This window comes from Xyrauchen texanus, chromosome 8, assembly GCF_025860055.1.
Source record: "Xyrauchen texanus isolate HMW12.3.18 chromosome 8, RBS_HiC_50CHRs, whole genome shotgun sequence".
In the NCBI taxonomy this organism is placed as follows: domain Eukaryota; kingdom Metazoa; phylum Chordata; class Actinopteri; order Cypriniformes; family Catostomidae; genus Xyrauchen; species Xyrauchen texanus.
The window spans coordinates 24,043,277-24,064,762 of record NC_068283.1 but is presented as its reverse complement, the minus strand read 5'-3'; the positions used below and the strand labels follow the sequence as shown (position 1 = coordinate 24,064,762).

Genomic DNA, 21,486 nt, shown 5'->3' with positions numbered 1-21,486 from the left:
GCATTTCTTGAGAAATTATCAATCGCACAAAGTTCTCGCTTGCCACAATATCCCTGATGTTGATGTCTTTCAAATTCTTGACATTTTCTTGCAATTTTGATTAAAAAGGCATTCAATGTACCTGTTATATAATTTAGCCAATAAGATGAGTCTTTCCATACATTTTTTGTTTAATAAAGACATATTATTTTAAATAGTGTTGGGAATATTAACACATCATTTATACACATAAAACATAATATTAGAGATAAAAAAATCAAACATGTTTTCACGGTTGTTTAAGCCAATGATAATTTTGTAGTCAGTAAATCATTTCCCATCTTGCACAGCTCGGAAAAAACAACAGCGCCGCCTGACTGCTACAACTGCGGCCACTTCGCTCTCGCGGGACATTTTTGTCATACGTGGTCATGACATCACAGCAAGTCGAACAGATTTCTAACCGGCATGCACCTGTCAGTGATCACCGGTGATCTGTTCTGCGCAGAACTTGCTCATCTCGAACGTGCCTAATGATTCACTCATTACACATGGGGCGAATTCCAGTCGAAAGTGTGCCCTATGCCCGATCTTACTCAGAAGAGCAGAACTATTTAAGTGAGTACTCTGAATGGAGCATGACATTAGCCTACAGTATGAATGTACCCTTCGCTAACAGTCTTGTGGAATGGCCCTTCCTGAAAATATTCGTTTTCTTACTTTTATCTGGAACGACACTTCGAGTAGCATCCCCCTTCCTGCAGTGTCCTTTAGGGGCGCATAAATGCCGTTTGGAATTCCCGTTACCTACACGTAAAGATTTAATCAGCAGAAATAGTGACTGAACAAATATGAACGAACCATTTTGGTGAATGGATTCAAATAACTGGGTTGAATCAAAGTTACTGGGGTGAATCAAAATCTCCACTACTATAAAACAATGTAATCTTGCACACCATAGGTTTCCATTACATTAAAATCCACATATTTTAAAAATCATTAGTGAAGTATGTAGTTATCTTCATTTGGCAATAGAGAAATAATGACTTATATTAAAGGTATGCTGATGTGCAGTAGGATCTGATCTAAAAGATGACAGAGAAGCTAACCTGAGTTTAAAGCTGAAGTGTGAAAATTATTTGTGTGTTAAAAATACCTTCTCTTATCCCAGCTTAATATGCAGAATAAAAAATAAGACATTTGTTGGTTAATTTTCTCAAAAACTGTAAACACAGTGTCTCTTTGGCACTAAAATAAATCCTCTGTTTGTTTTGAGCAACCCATCCAGACTGAACCAACAATGGGACAATCTGTGTTTGATCAACAGAAGATGGGCGTATCGGAGAAACAGCTTGAAAAATATATTTTGCAATTACATTTGGTGGTGCAGAAATTAAACACATCAGCACTCTAAATGAGAGTGTTCTCTCTCAGAGTGCATATAAAAAAGGTCTCCGAGTGCACATAAGTGGATTGGAAGAATGAGCAGTCAAGGGCAATGTTGAGGCTGGAAGTGAGAGTTGTGGTACTTTACGGGCAACGCTAGCATGTCATTATATGAAAGTTTTAACCCAGCCTGAAAAAAATGGACCATAACTTACAGATCCCCATCACCACCAAGTCAGTGTGTAAGGCAGTCAACCCCAGGTTGCTTCAATGTGACCCCTTTTGAAATAGGCTTTAGGCACAAGACATCTAGTAAACGACAAGTAAACTGTTGAGTTTTCCAATATCTGAATGCAGAAGATGCTAAATAAATGCAGAGAATGATATAATGGTGGTTAACCATTGGTGGCTAAATAAGCTCCTCAAAGCAGAATAAAAACCATACCACAGTATATTTATTTAAGAACATAGTAACAAGTCCACTAGAGGGCAGTACATCTCTTTCTTTGGAAATTCAGAAGAATCAACTTTAGGATTTAGTTTGTTAACCATGTTAAATAGCACAGCAGTTGTGGGCTATGAAAGCAACAACAAAACAAAACAAAAAAAAATACCCATTTATTAAAAATATGTGGGGGAAAATGAACCCATAGTGAATTATGGATTGAATGTGGCCTTAATGCTTTTATTTGATTTGAAGTACATGACATAAAAAATATTTAGGATAAAGGGTTAAAAAGCCAATGAAAAGGTGCAAATATTACCTCATAATAAAGTAATAATGTTTTAACTTGGCGCCTAATAACTCTGTATTATTAACATTATTATTATTATCATTAGCCCTATTATCTTCATCATCACCATGCACGAGATACGTGGAAATCTAGATCAATAAAATAAATATAAATAAATGTAATTGCTATGTAATGATGCATACACCAATCTGGCAACCCAGTATTTTCACTTTCTCCAAATCGTGACTACGGAAGCCCATGCGCTTGTTTTTCAGATACAAAAATGCAATTGCAAATGTAGCTCACTGGGGTAATGTAAGGACATCTATAGGATCAGTCTGTGACGTCACGTGTGCATATAGTTTTTTTTTCCCCCGCTGTAGATTACAATACAAATGAGTGGCCTGCAGATTCTGGTCTTTTTTACGGAAAACATATATGGATTATTCGAGCCTACAGTGAGTAGTATTTCATTCTTCCCATGTAAAATTGTTACTGATTTCAAAACAAGCATAACCCACTAGCATAAATTCATTTTAAGTGTTTGTTATAACTGCTGTTTGATCGAGATATTATAATTAATTATAGAGAGGTTTTTATTTTTTATTAAACATGCAAGATTTATCAAAAGCAAATGTAGCTACCACACACAATTAGAGTAATCCCTTTTAGGTTTAGACGCAGTCGAATGTCCTAAACACAAAATGTTGCTTCAATATAAGCAAACTATAATTAATCAAAAGCATTATAATAACGGTGCCTAATGTTCCCTCGCTGTGCATAGTTATTAGTTCATTGCGTACTCTGCGTGCTCTATATTGGGGATGTGTCTGGTGAGACGTAGAGACATGGCCTACTTTTTGCGCACGTATGGAAACGAGGCGGTGGCTCTTTTCGCTGTTGCTGTGCCAGCCTATGCGCAAATACATCACGGCGCTGGATAGGTCTCCGGGCATTGAGGCTGCGCCTGTGTTGATCATGCGATTGAGTGACGATGGGGAGTCATGTCTAGTCTATGCATGATCAGTGGCTCTGCGCTCCGGATCCCGCTGGAAAAAGAGTTGGCACTCGATAGCTCTGCGATCGACTCTGCGCCTATGCCCACAATGAATGGCTGTTTCCAGCGCGAGACAGACGAGACGAGAGAGTGAAGGAGAGCGAGCGCATCGGACTCCATTGAAACACTGAAACGGCTTCCATCTAAGGGGTGAGTATCCCGCTATCAAGTCCACGCACTGGGTCATGTGAGGTTGCGTGACATCCGAGGGCGGCGGGCGGACGTCTGTCCTCGGATGTCCTGGCATTTTGGCTGAAATTACATGACTTGGATAATTTTGGGGGGTTGTTTTGGGGAAGGTGTGCGGTGGGGGATGGGCACAGACTAATGATACCAACAAAAAGTTTAACCACTTCGCCGACCTCACTGACATGGCTGACCAATTGTGCTGGCAGATGTTCCGGAGTCAGATCTGACTCTTTAAAAAAACAGATTTTTTTAAAAAAATCTGTTTGCAAAACATTGCGTATTTGTACAATCATTTTTAAAACACCACTTTGAACGTGATTGCTGGTGTTGTGGCAAGAACTAGTTAAATCATGTTGGCATATTGGCATAGTCTAGCTTGCCCCCCACCCCGTGCATTTGTCCCGGGATGACCTGTTGATGTCTGTAAAATAAGACAAGGTGGGGTATCCGAACTAGCGCTAAATTACTAGGGAATATTAACTTTAAATTCCGTGTGCTAAAAAGTGTGCATTTGTGTATTTTAATGACGGTAACCAGCTAGCCTGTTCACTGGATCGCGTTAGATATAGTTGAGCGTAATGGTGTTGCCGTTGTGACTTGAGTCGCGTGGAGAATGGGGCGAACCCTAATTTCATCGCTGCCGTGCTAAACACCAAACAGCTCGAGACCCGTCTAGGCCCCAGGATGTTGGCCCGTTCGCGCTCGATGCGGTGCATTGTCAAAGACGGGACAACAGCGGCAGATGTGCACCGCACCGCCTTGGCAAACTTGGTAATTTTTTGTGATCATCGTTGCGTCGCGGCGATTTCCCTCCCGCTCTGAACGTCTACTCCCCGCTGCTTTTGTGCTTGCTCGCATGTAGGTGCTGCATTTCTCACAGAGTGGGTCATAGTGAACGCTTGTGCCATCATTCTTCACCCCCGGCCCGTGCCAGTGGAGAACTCCGTGCGGACGGGCAGATTGACTGAGACACGGTTATCCTGCCTTATAACAGCCTTATAACACTGCTGTACTGTCTAAAGGTTTGCTCTTAAATTTGTTTTATTCAACTTATTTGTTGTACTAATAGTGTTGGCTCATTCGTCGTATGTTTAATAGCTGCGTCTGTACTTTTGTCACACAGTTGGCATCACCGTGTCGGATGGGATTGTGGAGCTGAGCTGTTTATGTAGGGCGAATTCAGGTAAATGTGAGACTTTTTTGACAAAAAATTAGCCCAATTTACCTGAATTAATCCTGTTAGATAACTTGCAGAATAAGTTATGATATAGAGTTTCTCATTGAGAATAACGGCATGAAATATTAATAGTATACCAAATTATTAATTTAATATTGCTTAGTTGCTAATAAATGTCGAGGTCAAAGTTATGAGATTACAATTTCTATATGTTTAGAAGTGTTATATGAAAGCCCTGCTGAAAAATAATAAATACAAATGGCAAAAAACAGCATATAGTTGGTCTTGGCTGGTTTATGCAGGTCCTGGATGGTTTAAGCTGGTCTCCCAGCCTGGGCAACCTGGTGCTCAGCTGGTTTAGGTGGAAGACAAGCTGGTCTCCCAGCCAGCTAAAAAAATTATCAAAACCCATAGATATAAATGCGTAGTTGCTTCATTTGGATATGTCTGGTTCGGATATGTCAACCGCGGTACCATCTTGGAACGGCCAACAAGGAGAGCTGTTTAAATGCAAGTAAGTGAATGGAGAAGATCCCACAGACCGCTGCATAAACTGCTTTTGTGTGGAAACAAATCATCATGAAAGGAAATGACAGACTGGGTGCTAATATTCAGTATGTTTGCCATGATATATTCATTTGAAGAGGACTTTATTTGCAGTTTGCTATGAAAAAAACCCAAACTTTTCAAGAATTTTTATAGAATCTAAAATATTGCCCAATTTTTATGGAAAATCATAGAATCTGAAAGTTGACTGGAAAAAAAACTCCAGACTGTTATCATACCTGTCAATTGACTTTCCTGTATTGTGGGACGGCACTTGACCATTCCAATATAGCGGACTCTCCGATGTATCGCGGCCCATAGTAACAGCTGCAAATGGGGTATCTACATATAGATATCTTCCCCAAACCCCTCTTAAACCAGCCAACTGACTAGCTAAAAGTGCCTAAAACCATCAGACCAATCCGGTTGACCAGATAAGACCAACTGGCTTATATTCAAACTGTGTTTGTTGTATGTTCTCTCTGTGTGTGTCAACGTGTGTGTCAACGGGCGGCTTTGGTTGTGAGTAAAGTCTTAAAAAGGTTTTTACCCCTCACACACTGATAACCATACCTATGGTATCCCTCTACTTTCCTCCCCCACCCTTGGGGAAACTTCTTAAACAATCCCTGGGCCTCTCAGTGCGTCTTTTGCCACACTGCTTTCAGGCTAACTGTAAACAAGCCATTTTGTCTGATGTCTATGGCTTGTATGTGTGAGTGCATTCAAGGGAGGGGGAGAATTGGGGAGAGAGCCTGAAGTCAGACAAAGAGGGTACTTCTTTTACCACAAACGTCCTGTTAGTTCTGTGTGATGATCAGAATAACATGCGTTATTGTGAATATACATCATAGTCTCATGTTTGACTGTGCTATGTGGGTAAGGGTTATTCTGAGATGGATGAGCAATTCAATGCACAGCTGTGTTTAGCTGACATGATCCTAGAGCTGTATGTGTTTTTTTTTTTACACTACCAGTAGTCTACTTGTGATTGCTAAACAATAACCCTGGGTTTTGCATTGGTGGCAAAAATGTCAGTCCAAGCATTCTTGCAAAGGTAAGGTATAGAATTTTTATTCTGTAGCTACTCAGTTTGCTGAATTGCAAAATAATTTTCTCATCTATATGAGTGCATTTGTTGCCTAAAAAAGAGGGAATTATAAGGACCGGGGTATTGTCATTGTAAAAACTGTTCTAAACTCCACAGTAACATGCAGGACAGCCTATTAAAAGTAGAAAGTGCAGGTTAACTTTTCACAATGAGTTTCCCTTAGAGCAGGGCTGAAGGCTTTAATGATGGCTTTGTGCATGGTGTCACTGTTAGCAGTAATAAGACTGACTGCAGTGTCAGTCAAAGCCCATTGTTTTCCACCCTTTTCCTCAACTATGACCTCAATCACGGATGTTTAGTATCTCTCTCTCTCTCTCCCCATCTCTCTCCCTCCCTGCTGTAGTACTGTAAAGAGTGCCATTTTATCTCTGTCTCAGCTGAATCACCATTGCATTCAGATTAGCAGTCACATCCTGCTGACTGGATTTTAGAGTCTGTTCACCAACCCCCAATTATTTTCAGACTAAGTTTGAATTAGGGATGCACCAATCCCATACCTGGATCGGTATCGGCTCCGATACTGACGTTTTTAGATGGATCGGGTATCAGTCCGATGAGCCCGATCCAAATCCGATACTGTGTGTTAGTCATGTTTGTTCCTGTCAAGCTCCAAAAATGACATAAAAGAATCATAAAAACACAATTAAAGTAGTTCATATGACTTTTGCATTTTTTTTCAAAGCCACTTGAAGACGTGTGATAGCTCTGTGAATCACAAAAGGCTGTGTTTAATAAGTAAATATATAAAATGCATGTGCAGCACCAGCGAGTTATTGATTGGCGCTGCTCCGTTTACACACACTCGCGGCTATTTTTAGCCTTTACACATTGCGCAACATCATGCTACTCATGAACAACATCTCAGATGTAGATGGTCAATAGTTCGGTTCACTTATATTATGCATTTGACCAGAATTTGAATAAGAAGCGAATTTAAATACAGTGAACTTGCTAACAAACAGACACATACAGGACTTCCTGGAGAGTTCAGAATGGGTTTTAAAGTTAAATGTGCACGATTAAAATATATTATTGTTGTATTTCAAAATCAAAAAAGTCAAAAATAACAATAATAATGTGTTATTATTATTTCTTTACAAATTATTAAAAAAAAAAAAACATTTTATGGGTTCCAAAAAATTACTGTGAATGAATTAAAAGTTAACTAATGTCTTATAACTAAATTGAACAAAAAAAACTTTAAAGTCCAGATACAAGTTGAATGTTTTTTGCAAAAAAAAAAAAAACCTTTTCTACTGAACACTTAGACTGGAATTACTGTTAATTTTGCTGCAGCATTATCCAGTAGATTAGTTAACGATAGGGATGGTCATTCATCAATAATTTGGTATTCAAATATTTAAGCTCATAAAAAACGTGTATTCAATTATTCTATTATTTAAATGAAGGTAGTAATTAATGAGAAACAGACATGGTAAAAATATTTTATTAGTCATGCGTCACCATTAAAAAAAAACAAGCTTCTAATTATATTCGAAACAAGCTTATATTATGTCCTGGTTTTTTTTCTGTTTTTTTTTCTTTAAACAAGCAATGCGTGAAAACAAAATAAAAATCAAATGAAAGCATTTAAGCTCACTCAAAGAGAAGAAAAAGAAACAGCTAATTAATTAGACTGATGCAGTTAACGTACAGGATGACTATAAACGCTCACCATATAATAGTTATCATGTTTATATTGTATCTCATGTCATGTTTTTGTTGAGAAAAACAAGCATATCCATGTGCTCTGTAAACTATACTCATTTGCTGAAATAATGTGTAGTTAAAGGTTTGTGTTTCTTAACATATAATCACTCAGTGAGGTATAGATATTCTAAACTGATTATGAAAAAACAACACTGCTATCGGATCGGTATCGGCCGATACTGAGATTTCAGATATCGGACCAGAAGAGAAAAAGTGGTATCGGCGCATCCTTAGTTTGCATGTTTAAGACTGGTCTGCTAAAGTTGTCTACAGGCTTGTCCCAGTGGTCTTACAAAGCTCACCTTTAAAAGTAATAGCCTATTACTAGTTGATGTTTGTATCTTTGCAACAAATTGTATTGTTTAGTGGATGTTAATGCTTCAAAAGTTAATTATGTTTGCAGTGAATCTTCTAAGATAAACTCCTATGCTCTCTGCTGAGAGAATGCTGCTGACAAAGATCTCCTTTCTCTATCTGTCTTTCCTTTCTTTCTCTTTCTCTGGTGCCTCTCAGATTTCTCTGGTGGTGCTGGCCATAGCGCCATGGCTCAGACCCTTCAGATGGCGATCCCAAACTTCGGCAACAATGTCTTGGAGTGTTTGAATGAGCAGCGCCTGCAGGGGCTATACTGTGATGTGTCCGTGGTGGTTAAAGGCCACACCTTTAAAGCTCACCGTGCTGTGCTGGCGGCCAGCAGCTCCTACTTCCGAGACCTCTTCAACAGCAGTGCGGGCAGCAAGACCCCCACAGTGGTGGAGTTGCCCCCGGCAGTACAACCCCAGAGCTTTCAGCAGATCTTGGCCTTCTGCTACACTGGCCGCCTCAGCATGAATGTAGGAGACCAGTTCCTGCTCATGTACACGGCCGGCTTTCTCCAGATCCAGCAGATCATGGAGAAGGGCACAGAGTTCTTCTTGAAGGTCAGCTCACCTAGCTGTGACTCCCAGGGCCTCCATACCGAAGAGACCCCTCCTTCAGAGCCTCAGAGTCCTGTCACCCAGACGGCTGCAGGAGCTGCGCCCAATGGAGGTGGTGGGGTGGTGGCTACAGCGGCCAGTCGGCCTGCTTCCTGCCTGACCCCCCTGCCCCTGGTATCTCGGGTGAAGACTGAGCAGCCAGAGACTTCGCCCTACTCGGTGGTATGCACACCGGTCGCCAAACGGCTCTGGGAAGGAAGCAATCGGGACGGTGGAGGAGGCTCGGGTGGATCAGGCGGAGGTGGGATGAGGAAGGCGGCTCGCTTCTCCCAAGAGATGGCACGCGGGAGTGCCATCCAGCAGCAAAGTAGCATGGGACTTGGTATGAATCTTGGAATGGGCACAGGGGGGCACGGCGGGAGCACCAATGTAAATGGCAATGGCACAAGCAGTGCCACTCCTGAAGGCACCAGCCCAGGTACATTGAGTGCTTATGCCAGTGATTCGCCTATCTCTTACCATGACGATGAGGAAGAGGAGGAGGTAGTTGATGATGGCACTGAAGAGCAGTACAGGCAGATCTGCAACATGTACACCATGTACAGCATGCTCAACGTGGGCGCTACAGGTGAGTCCAAAGAATTGTGCCACAAACTGAAACGCTAAGAGGTGCACTCCGTCGGCGGTCCTATTAATTGCAATCTTCATTTGACCGACCCATATACTGATTCTTTAAATCACAATATCGATTCTCTATTCTGTGTGAGGGGTGCTCATTTCATATATTGTAGACAACCACTGGTTGATCTCTTGAACAGGCCAAAAGGGAAAGAGGGGAGTGAGAGAACACATATCAAAAATCTTGATTTTTATTAACACATTTCGGTTCCTGCACACTGTTTGACTGATTTACAGGCGGCAAATGATTGCATGGTTCATCTGCTCTGTGCTCTGAGAGCTGCAGTAATGCGGATACATGCCTAAATGATAAGGTAATCAGTGAAAATTACCATCTTGGTGAGGAATTAATGTAAACACCGACAGTTATTCAGTTATTTCTAAAGTGAAGGTAAACAGCGGGACAAAAAAACGGGCTTGTAATTTTTTACTTTGTTGTTACCTTATTACTGACTGTTTACTTGTCTTGAATAATTTCTTAAAAACTTGAAACAATGTTTGGTATTTGGTATTGAGAATTGTCAAATTCCTTTCATATGTAACCGAAATTGACATTATAATTGACAAATTAATTGGAATCTAATCAAATAAAGAGCTTGTTAATAAGAATCGAATTAAAAGGAGAAATCGATTCTCAGCTCTAGCAGCATCCAGCAAAAACAGAAGTTCTCAGTCACCAATGTCATTGTAAAATTAGCAATTTGCAGTCAGCTACGATTCCCCAATTTAACGAGTGAAGGCATCCAGTTACAAGAAATTATTAAGATAAAGCGAATAATATTCAGCTGGTCTTATGATCTCAACATGGTGGCTCATAGATGTACTCTTAGCTCCATTTGTAGAATTAAAAAAGCTTTTTCTCGAAGACTGATAAGAATTGAGTCTTCATCTCGTGTAAGTGTATCATTTTAAATATATTTTTCAAAAGTACTACTCTACTATTACTATCTCTGTTTATTTAAAAGTTTAGTGATTAGCTAAATAATTTTTAGAAGTGCACTTTTTAAAGAGAATAGGTAACCCAAAAATGAAAATTCTTATCATTTACTCACCCTCATGCCATCCAAGATTGCATGAGGGTGAGTAAATAATTTTACTCACCATTTCCCAGCTCTTTTGCTCCATACAATGCAAATGAATGGTTGGCAAAATTTTAAAGCTAAAAAAAAATCGTATAAATCAGCATAATAGTAATCCATAAGACTCGAGTGGTTAAATCAATGTCCTCAGAATCGACATAATAGGTGTGGTTGAGAAACAGATAACATTCACTTTCTTCTTGTGTTTTTGGTGATTCAAATTCTTCATGCATACTGGCCCCTACTGGGCAGGGAGAAGAACTTCAAGCAAATGTGTGGGTGAGAGAGATCAATATTTAAGTATTTTTTGCATGTAGTTCTTCTCCCTAGTGTGACTTCCTATACCAGCACATTGGAACTATTTGGGTTTTCATGCATACAACCTCATGCAGTTTTGAGTTCACATTTAACAAGAAAACTATTCTCAATTATATTTTGTGCTTCTAAGACAGGAATATCACCACAGTTAAATTCACCGTTTTTGTTAAATGCTTCAACTGTTCGGAACTCATGAATATTTTATCAGAAGGTCCTCTTATCTTCTCTCAGACGGTATGAGAACTGAATGTGTTCTGATGCCTTTGGATTTCACAGGACTTTTATTAGTCTCCATCCCAAGAGCTCTGAATTATCTGTCTGTTTTAGTGAATCAAAAGACTTTGAGGTTTAATCTTCATGACTGTCTAGACAGCATGCACCAAGAACACGTTTTTGTCTTCACGTTCTTTTTCAGCTCACCCTGAACTTCCTACATTTATCCTCTTCTTTCTCCTCTTTAGCAGGTGAGCGTGTGGAGGCCCTCCCTGACCACTCAGAGACACGGCCCAGGATGCGCGGGCGACAGGATCTTGCCTCTCTCCCCGCTGAGCTCATCGCTCAAATCGGCAACCGTTGTCATCCCAAACTTTATGAGGAGGGTGACCCTGCAGAGAAACTAGAGCTAGTTTCAGGTCTGAGATCACTTTAATGTACTTAAAACACACTATTTGTGGCTTGTGGGTCATGCTTTAATACTCCCCTTTGCCAGTTGTATGCACAGGCTGCATTTGTATGACCCCATATCAATTGTAGTGCACATCAGCTAAAGTGCACATTATATTCATTACTCTGAAGTGAGTGAGTTATTGTAGGGTAACTTGGTTATAGTTAATTATTCTGTTATTTTTGCCCACATAATGTCGGAGTTGGTTCTAAATGTTATCCTATTTAATAAAAAAATCACTATTTCTTCATGAAAATATTCACACCTTGGTTTTATGCACAAATACGCATGGTTAGTGAATGCAACCCAATGTCTGACTCATCATCCATCCATTAGTAATGATGCTCTGCATAAGAGAGTGCATGTATATGTTGCACAACGTGTCTTGTTAACCAGTACAAGTTTTATCCTGAAGAAAACGCAATCAATAAGCCAAAACATCTAGAATCAGAAGCACATTATAGTCGGACTGAACTTGCTTTTGTTGTTCAAGGAATTGTCATAACACTATATGCACTCTCTTGTAAATTGCTATCTCAGGAAAACATCTGCGGATAAAACAATGTTAAAGTTAATCTATAAAATGGAAAAAAGGGAAGATAAACAGCATAATACTACTAAGTCACTTTCAATAGCCCATAAAAAGAAAATGATCTCTTGTGGTGATTGATAGGTCAACCATGTATGATGAAGCCTTGTTTTGGTATTGTGAAACAGGTTTTGTTGAATGACTGTACAGTAATGGAGGCTTTTGTAAGTTGCAAGCTGTATAGCATGGCCTTAAGTTACTTGTGTAAGCCATCCAACTGGCTCTACTTAAAGCACATAACAGAGGAATTCCGGCGATCACTGGAGCTTTATTTAAAAAGCATCCACATATATAAACATGTAACTCAAAATGTTTTCAAATATGATAAAAGAAAGCATATGAACAAGACCAGACATGATGAAAGAAAACATTTGGAAATTGAAGCAGAAGAGAAGACTAACGATAACAAGGTCTTTGGAAAAAATGTAATCAGAAAGACATTAAAAGATGAACAAATACAAATGCGCTAGAGGAATGAAAACCAAAAATGGAACTTAGACACAAATACAGAAATTGCATAGTTAATTAAAAGCATGTAGGAAATTGGCTTTAAATGATTTTTGTAATTTATTAAAACATTAACGTTTTTACATTTTTATTTCATTTTAGTTTTTTTGCTCTGGGGGAAGATTTTGGCTTTTGGTTTATATTGAAAATTGGTTTATAAAAGGCCTCTTTGATTGAAGAACAAACACAAACATGAAAGCAATTTAATATATATATATACTGTAGAGTGGGATACATGAGTCCACTAGTGAAAATGCTTCTATTTGTTCTTGTTTAGAATTGATATACAAATATAAAATGACAGCATGCACTTGAGTTTGCAAGGACTCCAAAAGCGGTTCAAATTTGTTCAAAACCTGATCATCCTTACCTCAGCATGATTTGAGAATTTTGCATGCAGCATTTTATGGTCTTCAATTGAAGCAAGTAAATCTGACATTTTGTACAAAGGAGTTAGAGGTAGAAATCACAATGTTATTTTATATGTGTATACAGAAATAGTGGATTTTGAAAAGACTAAAACAAATAAGTTATGTTGTGAAATTAAGAAGTATAGTCTACATTAGAATATGCACATACAATTTCTATTTTGGTCACTAATCAAATAAGCATACAAATGTGTGACATTGACCATGACAACTACTTTTCACAAAAGTTCAAGATGCACTTTGGATCAATCTCAAAACATGCTGGGCTAACAGATCATCAGGTTTTAGTTTCTTTCTAGATCAAGTTCACCCAGTTAAGTACAATAATTGTTATTATAAGAAAAAAAAAACAAACTGTGTTGGTTAAACAGTGGTAATTTAAATTTCAGTTCATAGTCCATGACAACAAAATTAAATTATGTATTAGTATTCATTCATTTTTGTCATTAGTATGAATGTATGCCAATTGAGGAGTCATAAAGAGCTTGTCACAATCTTTAATTATGTGTCAGTTTGTATATAGAGAATCATGTATATAATCATGGTCCACAGGCACCAGTGTGTACATCTCACGAGCTCAACTGATGAACTGTCACGTCAGTGCAGGAACAAGACACAAAGTTCTTCTGAGGAGACTGCTGGCTGCTTTCTTTGATAGGTGAGTCTGGTAAAAAGAAACTTTTGAAAAATCTGTAAAAAGTTTTCCTCTACAACTGTGAAAATGTAAGGTGTAACTCTTTCTCTGTGTGACATACAGGAGCACTCTGGCCAACAGTTGTGGAACTGGCATCCGTTCCTCAACCAATGACCCTAGCCGCAAGCCACTGGACAGCCGTGTGCTGCATGCAGTCAAGTGTGAGTTGCTGCTCTATTTCATCTCAGATACTTGCTATTCATAATTTGAAATAGAGCTGTTCAGCTTGTAGTCCTAAAACCTGAAAAGAAAAAGTTCTTTTTAAGCCATGGGTTCCCTCTGGATTTTCCAGTGAGATTATTTTGTATAGTGGTTTATCGATTTAGGAGGAAAATTACTTGAAGAGACCTTCCCAGTTTATTCTGCAACATAAATTACAAAGCCATAACTCAAGACATTGTGATCTTTAAAACTCAAGGTGCTAGATAAGGACTATGAAGGTTATCTGATTTGTCACGCATGTAAACTCACAAATTGTAATAGTTGCAGTTCTTATTTAGCAACATATTAGCAACTTACATTTTGAAAGCACACAAGGTTTCCAAATTCCTGTTGGAGGTATGACTTGGTGTAATTTATATTGTAGAATGAAATGTGAAAGTCTCCAAGTAATACTAATCATAGACCTTTAGACCTTAAGCTCATGGAGACAGAAATTAGCCGCTTTTTTCCACCAGCTATTCACAAGCCGTGCAACAAAAGCTGCGCTCTGCACTCAGTTAAAAAGCATTCAAAGCTGCTTTCGGTTAATTATGATTAACTGATGGATGAACTAATTTATTTAATAATGCGGTGGCAATTGTGATAAGACACGCTGGCGTTATGGATGTTGCCATCTTTTAGTCACTGTCACTATGGTTACAGCTGTAGAATATGGTTGCGACTTTGGTTGTTCATTCATACAGACAGCATTCGAACTGCTACTGTAAGTTGTTGTATGAACGGGATATTTGAAGACTCACACCAGTAAGGAAGTCGTGTGAACCTAGCCGGTGTTACATTCACAAAATGTAACTCTTTCACTGAACTTTTGTGATTTCAAAATCCAACTGTCAAAAAAAAATTTGAAAGTAAACAAAAGGCACATGGAATGTTTGAGATTTCAAACAAATTGTTGACATTTAAAAGCAAATACACTCAAGGTCTTAAATCTGCTTTGTTGCTCCTATCTGTCTCTCTCACTTGATTTTCTGGCTGTTTATCTTACTTTAACGTCTGTAAAACCTTCAAATTTCAAGCAACATTCTTAACTGTCAAACTGGCCTTTGTCAAGTCAACAAAGTTTGACTTTAGTTATATAATTTTTTTCAATTCCATTGTTGACGGTAGTGGTGCATAAATTACACACTTCAGCTTGAAATTAAAGGTGCTGTAAGCATTTATTTTATTTTTTTGCCATTCTGGAACTTCCCAAGTTAGCCATTGAATTAGCCATGCCCTCTCTTTCTGATAATAGGAATGTTTTCTCCATGTAATTTTATAAATAATCACTTACAGAACCTTAAACACTAACACATGCATATCTAGAAATACTCCAGTTAGAAATGTCTCCCTTTCATATGTCTCTGTCAACAGTTTACTGCCAGAATTTTGCCACCAGCTTTAAGGAGAGTGAGATGAATGCCATTGCGGCAGACATGTGCACTAATGCTCGACGCGTGGTACGGAAGAGCTGGATCCCCAAGCTAAAGCTACTGATGGCGGAGGGCGATGCCTATGCCAATTTCCTCCCCGACAGCATCAAGATGGAAGCAGATGGCCTGGGGCCAGAGCCTAACTTTGAGACGGCCAGCTTGGAGGGCAGCGTCGTGGAGACTGGAGGGTCATCGGGCGAGTCTCTGCAGGGTGTGGGCGGAGACAGTGGCACTTTGTTTCAGTGAGTGTCCCAGCAAGGAAAGCACCGCCCCATCCCCTCTGCCGCCCCACCTCCCACCCGCTGCGTGACTCTGGGCTCTGCTGCTTCTGACTGGGATGGGATGGGAAGGGAGAGTCGGGTAGGAGTTTGGAGGAAGAAGCAAAGTCTGTAAAGGCTAGCGTAAGGAGGAACCCGAGGGTTTTATTACAAGGGCACAATTTTCTTTTCAATCATTTTTGTTTTTGCTGAATAACCCTCTTTTGCACAGAAGATCCCTTTGCTTTGCCTCCATGCTCTGCATAGAGATATTTAGTCACTGATTCTATACAAGTACATAGCCTAATTAGGACCAGGAAAATAACTTTTGTTTTCCTATTTCACACACACACACACAATCGCACCCGCTCTACTGGAGGCCGAGGTTCCCTGATCTCACTGTACTGAATTTGAATGTATCTGTTTGTAGCACCTGGCTATGTAAGACTAGCCGATTGTATTTGGCCCAAGAAAGAGAGACAGGAAAAATGCTTGTCATAAGAGTTAAAGAACGGCAGATTGAGAAAGTAGTAAAGAAGTAGGTGGCATATTCTGTCTCTCATTCAGTCTAAAATGGAAAGAATTTGATAGCCTCCTCTCCTTCCATTCCTCTCAAAGTATATGTGGGATCTTAGTCTGCCAAGTTCTTTGTTTTATGCCACCATTTTCTTCCTCTCCCTTTTCTTCTTGTTTCACTGTGTGTGATGTATGAATCCAGAGTTGATGAAAGATTAAGGAATGTAAATGATAAAAATATATTTATCTGCTCACACATTTAGAGTGCGAGAGAGAGGGATTGTTTTAAAATCTCTTTGCGTGTGTGTGTGTGTGTGTGTGTGTGTGTGTGTGTTTGTGTTTGTTTACTTCAATGTTTGTGAAGAGACACCTTGTTGTGGGGCTTTAAGGTGAAATAGTAAAATAATGAGGACTATTTTTGCATAAGGATTAAGACTGGTGCTTGGCTTGGATCTGGATGGCCCTCTTTTATGATTATGTCCCATTTTATTGGCCCTTCAGTTTGTTTGTTGCCAGTTTTTACCAATGACGTACGACTTTGGTTTGTTGATTTGTGCCATGGCTAACATACATACCGATTCTAATAAACAAGGACCCGGTTGATTAATCAGAAGTAAAGCAGGCAGATTAAACATGACTTTAAGAATGACTTTGTGTAGGACAAAAAAATTAAATGTTTTTAGTCTGTTAAAATTTTAGCTTTCTTGACCCCCCTCAAACCCCCCTCCCCACCACCACAAATGAACACTCCTTTACAGCCCCGGGGGAAGGGAAGTCATGTTTCTTATTGTTAGTCACTTTACTATCTTAAGGTTTGAGCCTGACTTTGTGTGTTTAGGAGTGGAGGAGGGTTACATTGCCTGTGTCCCAGGAGAGGAATGATTGAGCTTCTCCATGTTGCCCGTGTCCCTGTTTGGGCAGCTGTGTGTGCATATGTAAGTTTGAGCCTGTGCTCGCTTAGGCAAGCATGTCTGTGTCCGCACAAGTCACCATCTGTATACATTCCTTGCACATAGTTGGTACTGTGCGTTTGCATGTGGGTGATGTGTTGATTAGGGAATTTAAGGAATGTTTGTTTCTATGTTTATGCGTTGGTGGCACATCCTGTACGGATGCTTTTAAGAAAATTCGCCCATCTGAAAGTTTTCTATAACCCATGAACTTTTTGCATATCCCAGATTTCCATCAGGATTTGAATGGGATTGCAGGTGAAGTCTTAATGTCCAGTTGGGCATGGCTTTAAATGCACATGTCTCGCTAAAACAGAGAAAATTATAGTTTAGGCTATTTTAATATTTCATTAAAATATGTGTGTCTGTGTTGGGTCATCTCCTGGGACACAGCTGCCCCCTTGCTGATTGGGGAAATTGACCTCTTTGCACCTTTTCGTTGACTGAACAAGAGCTTTTTGCACCTTTTTTTTTGTAGAAAAGAGTGGTGGATTGTGCACCTTTTTGTAGAGCGTAATCGATGGTTTTTGGACTAAACATGTGTATGTGTCAGTGATCTGGCCCAGAACAGTATGCACCCCTGTGTCTGTGACCAGCCATGCTGAATAAATACTGATGTAAATATTGAAGAAACTGTTGAACAGATTTTGACCACGTTTTTTAACAGGTTGTAGGTCTTTTTCATTGACGGCTTACATTAGGTCTTTCACCGCTGTTGTTTTAACTCATGTTTGCTCTTTCGTTTTTTGCATAACCAAGTCTGGCATACCTGCTGTTTGTATATCTGGGAATTGTAGATCTTTTTTTTCTTTTTTTTTTTCCAGGCTTAAGAGTTGTAGCAAATAAAGTGAACTCCTGGCAAGTTTACTACTTCAAGTGGTCTGGTTCAGGTTTCAAACCAAATGAGATGACCTCCTTTTTTTTCATACTAGAAAACAATAATGCCTCTTGTGTAGAAATGTTTAACATTGACAAGCCTGCAAAATTGAGATAAGGCTTTGAAAATGTCACATAGACTTGCATGCATCCATTTCTTTCATTTTGTTTCTCCATTCTTTTTACAGACCACATGTACTGTATTTACTTTAAAAAAAAAAAAATACTACTAATACAAGTTTAAAGAGTTGACTTGCCAAGTTTTTGTTAAGGATACAATATAGAGTTGTTTGATGATAGAGTACCAAGTATTTTTTCATTTATTTGTATTGACTAAAGTGCTGGGAAGGTGGGGCCATGGTGAGGGATGTACTGGTGCTATGTGTGCTATTCTATAGATGTTTAAGGCCTGCTGGGTCACTGGTGCCTTTTCAGGAGGACAGTGGTAGATGGACTGCGTGTATCGCTGGGTGGGGCAGTGAGCAGTGGCGCTTTTCTCTCCTCTCGCCGGCTATGACTGTGCCAGTGTTTATGCGTCCTCCATTTTGATGGCACAGATCACATATGCTGCATGCGTTGCTGGAGAGGAACGGCTGTTTCTATGCGCCACCTGCTGTCTGTGTGTTGTTACTGCAGCTTAGATGTACTACTTGCAGTCATCACCAGGTGGTGTCATCATACCTGAGAAAAATTACGCTTTAACTGCTTGTTTGAGCATCTCAATCAGCTCGACACAGCAACGTTGGTCCAACCAACGGCGGGACTATCTGTTTGTCAAAGCAACAGAAGCGTTATTTTGCGATTCAGCTTGGAGACGCTAGTTGTGCAGAAATTACATACTTCACCTTTTTTAAATATTTTTATTTTATTTTATTTAGGATAAAATTAGGATTTGCCTAGTTTTTTTTTTTTACCCCAGTATATGAAAGGTTTCTATATAATGGGAATGAAGGGACCAGTGTTAATAAAAAATGCCAGGATGTCCATATCATGCTGCCTATATATCTGATCTCTAATCCTGAGTAAAAGCACCTTTTCTAGGGTTCATGTTTATAGACCTGCTCCCAGGCACCTTACAATTCAGTCTGACTGTGTCAGAGCACAGAGAAGCAAATAGATGGCGGGGGTGGGTGGAGAAAGAGTGTGATAGTTTAACTGCCCATTTATCTTGTGATTTTTCCTTTCAAAAAGTTGTAATGCAGTCTGTTAGGGTAATGAGCATTGTAGATCATTTTAAATTAGTAACCTGGCTGAAGCGAGTGAGAGAGTATGGAGTGGTGCATTAAAAACGAATAAGTGATCTTTTTGTCTCACTCTCTGCAAATGCAGAAATCAGGCCCATCAGTTCTGGAGCAACCGACTTGCTGCATTTGCAAGTTTTCCTTTGGCTTGCAGCTTTTGTTGCATTTTGTCAACCTAAGTCTATTTAACCAGAATGCAGCATGGCTATTCCACTCTAAATAACAGACGTACCACATAAAGAAACTCACATCTTTCTCTGTGTGTTGCGTTCTGTTCCAGCACACCCCAACCCTCTGCTTTTAGTCCTTACCCTAAATGCGATGATGATGATGATGATGATGATGGTAGGGTTATATTTTCAAATGTTTTTGTGAAGTAACATGCGACAGTTGGACAAACTAGCATCCAGATGTCACGAATTTCAGAGAAATACAGACAGGATGGGGATGACATCAACTCGCTTGAACACTCCAATACAAAAAAATAAATATGGTTGTAAACCTTTTTTACGATGCAGTGTCTCACTTTCTATGACTACATCCCTATACAAATCTATATACTGTATATTACATAGAAGCACTAATGAAGTTTGATTGTTAGTCGTGCACTCTCAGCATGAGTTGTATCCCATACCCAGCTGTGCTCATGCAGTGACCCTGTAATGCCAGTGCTCATCCAATCCATTCTGTCTGTGTTCAAAGTGCCAATAACTTTGTGAATCCCTAACTGTGACCCAATATTATCAAAAGTAATTGCACATTAACTACTGTATAAAAAGTTAAAGAGTAAGAGAAAAGTCAAAGGATACAGATGAATATCTTAATAAAAGTTTGTAACAAAGGTTTTCGTTTCCTCCTCGGCTCTTTATTGGGTGTTGCTTTGCATAAGCGGTTGAAATATTAGTGGGGGTTCTGAGTTCACGTGTAAAAACTAAAATTTTTAACCCTAATGAAAATCTTGAGTTCTTATGTTTATCACATAAAAATACACTCTGTTGTACTCGTAGATACTTGCTGAGGGGTTTTATCAAATACATGAAATGCATTTAATAATTAATTAATGAATTCTAACATTAATGCATTTAATAATGGCCATTAAATTAAACACAGCAATATAAAATAAAAACAGAAAAGATCAGATGCCATTATGCATTATTTACTTTTATTCTGCTACACTTCACAGTTTTCAGTCCTCCTGCTGTTCCCAGGTGTAGTTTAGTTCCTTAAATCCCTTTATGATAATCTCTCTTTGGGCTGACGTTTTGTGCTTATCATATAATATTTAGTATGGATAATATGTATATAGATCTGCTCCAGTTGTTTCTCCCCTCACCTGTGTTCTTCATTGTATTTTTTGACTTTGTTTGCCATTGGCACACAAGTGCAAGATTTCACATACAGAGGTTGCGCCATAAATATCTGATGGACTGAGTTTCAATCATGGTCTATATTCATCCATCATATTAGTTTAAATATGTATGACACATAGTATATTTGTCAGTATATGTTGTCTCGATACAGTCAAAATTTCACATATGCACACATGAAATTGATGCACAGGATCAAATATACAGAGTGTATGACAGCTCTAAGTGAACTGTAGAGAGCACATCAGTATGAAGGCAAAACCAAATCCCAGATATCTAGAGGCAATTTTGAAGTCCCGGCAGGGTGCTTTTTTTAGGTCCGAAAAAGATGACCTGTCAGGGAAAAAGAGGACATATGGTCACCTTAATTTACTCCCCTTTGTCGTTCTTCTGCGGAACACCAATGAAGATTATTTTAATGGAGATACTGTATGATGTTTGTTTGCCATATAATGCAAGTGAATGGCGACCAAATTCTCAAGCACCAAAAATGACAAAGGTAGCATAAAGGCAATCCATAAAACTCCAATGTTTTAATCCATGTCTTCTGAAGTGATCCAATCGGTTTTGGGTGAGAACAGACCAAACTATAACTCGTTTTTCTCTATAAATCTTGACATCTGCAGTCTCCTTGGTGATCATGACTTCCAGCTCAATTACACTTCCTAGTGCCATCTAGTGCTCTGCCAGAGATTCTTTTATTTACTGAGATAACATCCTCTGTGTCTGCAGCTCTAAAAGAGGAGAGAGCATAATGGTCATTTAGCATAGCACAACAGTAAGTCACTGTTTGCGGATACTATAGAAATGAATGGGGAGAGCTGTAAACTGACACCTACCTGTCTCAATCGTCTGTGACATATCTTATAAAGCAGCAATTTT

The 21,486-nt window shown here is 39.2% G+C and overlaps 1 protein-coding gene across 9 annotated transcripts; it reads left to right on the top strand.

Moving 5' to 3' along the window:
- Window positions 1-541: 541 nt before the first annotated feature.
- LOC127647376 (nucleus accumbens-associated protein 1) lies at window positions 542-20,074 on the top strand. Of its 9 annotated transcripts, none has more exons than XM_052131575.1 (8): window positions 2,386-2,557; window positions 4,208-4,367; window positions 4,469-4,528; window positions 8,403-9,434; window positions 11,343-11,513; window positions 13,622-13,727; window positions 13,827-13,924; window positions 15,339-20,074. In XM_052131575.1, exons 4-8 carry the CDS (start codon window positions 8,432-8,434, stop codon window positions 15,641-15,643), a joined length of 1,683 nt encoding a protein of 560 aa, XP_051987535.1. In that variant the 5' UTR covers window positions 2,386-2,557; window positions 4,208-4,367; window positions 4,469-4,528; window positions 8,403-8,431; the 3' UTR covers window positions 15,644-20,074. The 9 variants fall into 9 exon arrangements, with proteins under 9 accessions (XP_051987540.1, XP_051987535.1, XP_051987534.1 ...); XM_052131577.1 differs by lacking the exon at window positions 2,386-2,557 and adding an exon at window positions 2,919-3,306; XM_052131578.1 differs by lacking the exon at window positions 2,386-2,557 and adding an exon at window positions 3,775-4,116.
- Window positions 20,075-21,486: the final 1,412 nt, after the last annotated feature.